This window comes from Chrysochloris asiatica, unplaced genomic scaffold (genome assembly GCF_000296735.1).
Source record: "Chrysochloris asiatica unplaced genomic scaffold, ChrAsi1.0 scaffold00040, whole genome shotgun sequence".
In the NCBI taxonomy this organism is placed as follows: Eukaryota; Metazoa; Chordata; class Mammalia; order Afrosoricida; family Chrysochloridae; genus Chrysochloris; species Chrysochloris asiatica.
Genome location: NW_006408558.1, coordinates 8,810,829 through 8,811,527, shown reverse-complemented (window position 1 = coordinate 8,811,527; position 699 = coordinate 8,810,829). Strand labels below are relative to the sequence as shown.

General features: G+C 43.6%; 1 protein-coding gene across 1 annotated transcript in view; it reads right to left on the bottom strand.

The window, feature by feature from the left end:
• Positions 1-422: 422 nt before the first annotated feature.
• Positions 423-699, bottom strand: part of TPMT (thiopurine S-methyltransferase) — a 25,351-nt gene continuing 25,074 nt past the window's right edge. The window contains exon 7 of the mRNA XM_006861014.1: positions 423-484. Within this exon, the coding sequence (XP_006861076.1) occupies positions 423-484 (62 nt within the window). The remainder of the gene's footprint in view (positions 485-699) is intronic.

Below are 699 nucleotides of genomic sequence, written 5' to 3'. Positions count from 1 at the left end.
GATGGACTTTGCAGTCTAGGAACGGAGGTCCCTGGGACCATCAAGGGAGAAGAGCAGAGAGTGGGACCCTACCCAGAGAAGCAGTGACGCCAGAGATGAAGGCAGAGATGATGACATGGAGCGATGGAGCAGCTGGGGTCTTTAGACCCAGAGAGGGAGAGGGGTTGTGTGCTGATGACTCGGGGGGAGAGGGGCAGACTTGCAGGGTGTACCCTTTGGTTGGTTGATGATGCACGGAGGGGATTGTAACCATGGCAATGAAACAACATATGATAGGATGAATGTAAAGCTAATGTTTTCCCATGTAAACGATCACATAATTCACAATAAAACATTAAAAAAATAATAAAATAAAAATAAAAAGGTGTACTACTTAGTCCCTTTTCTAGGATGAAACCGTCTTTATTTGAAAGAGTTATAGTCTAAGTCGACAACTTACCAAACAACTTTTCGATATCAGCATGTGTAAAATAAAATGGTGGACCTAGAAAACAGAGAAGTATGGTGAGGAATTCTTTCTATGGTTGATGGTTAGATGCCATTTAGTCCGTTCTGACTCATAGCGACCCTACACAGGGTTTCTGAGGCTGTAAATCTTTATGGGAGCAGAAATCCTCATCTTTCTCCCACGGAAAATCTGGTAGGTTCAAACTGCTGACCCTGAGGTTAGTTAGCAGCCTGTTCATAACTACTACGCTA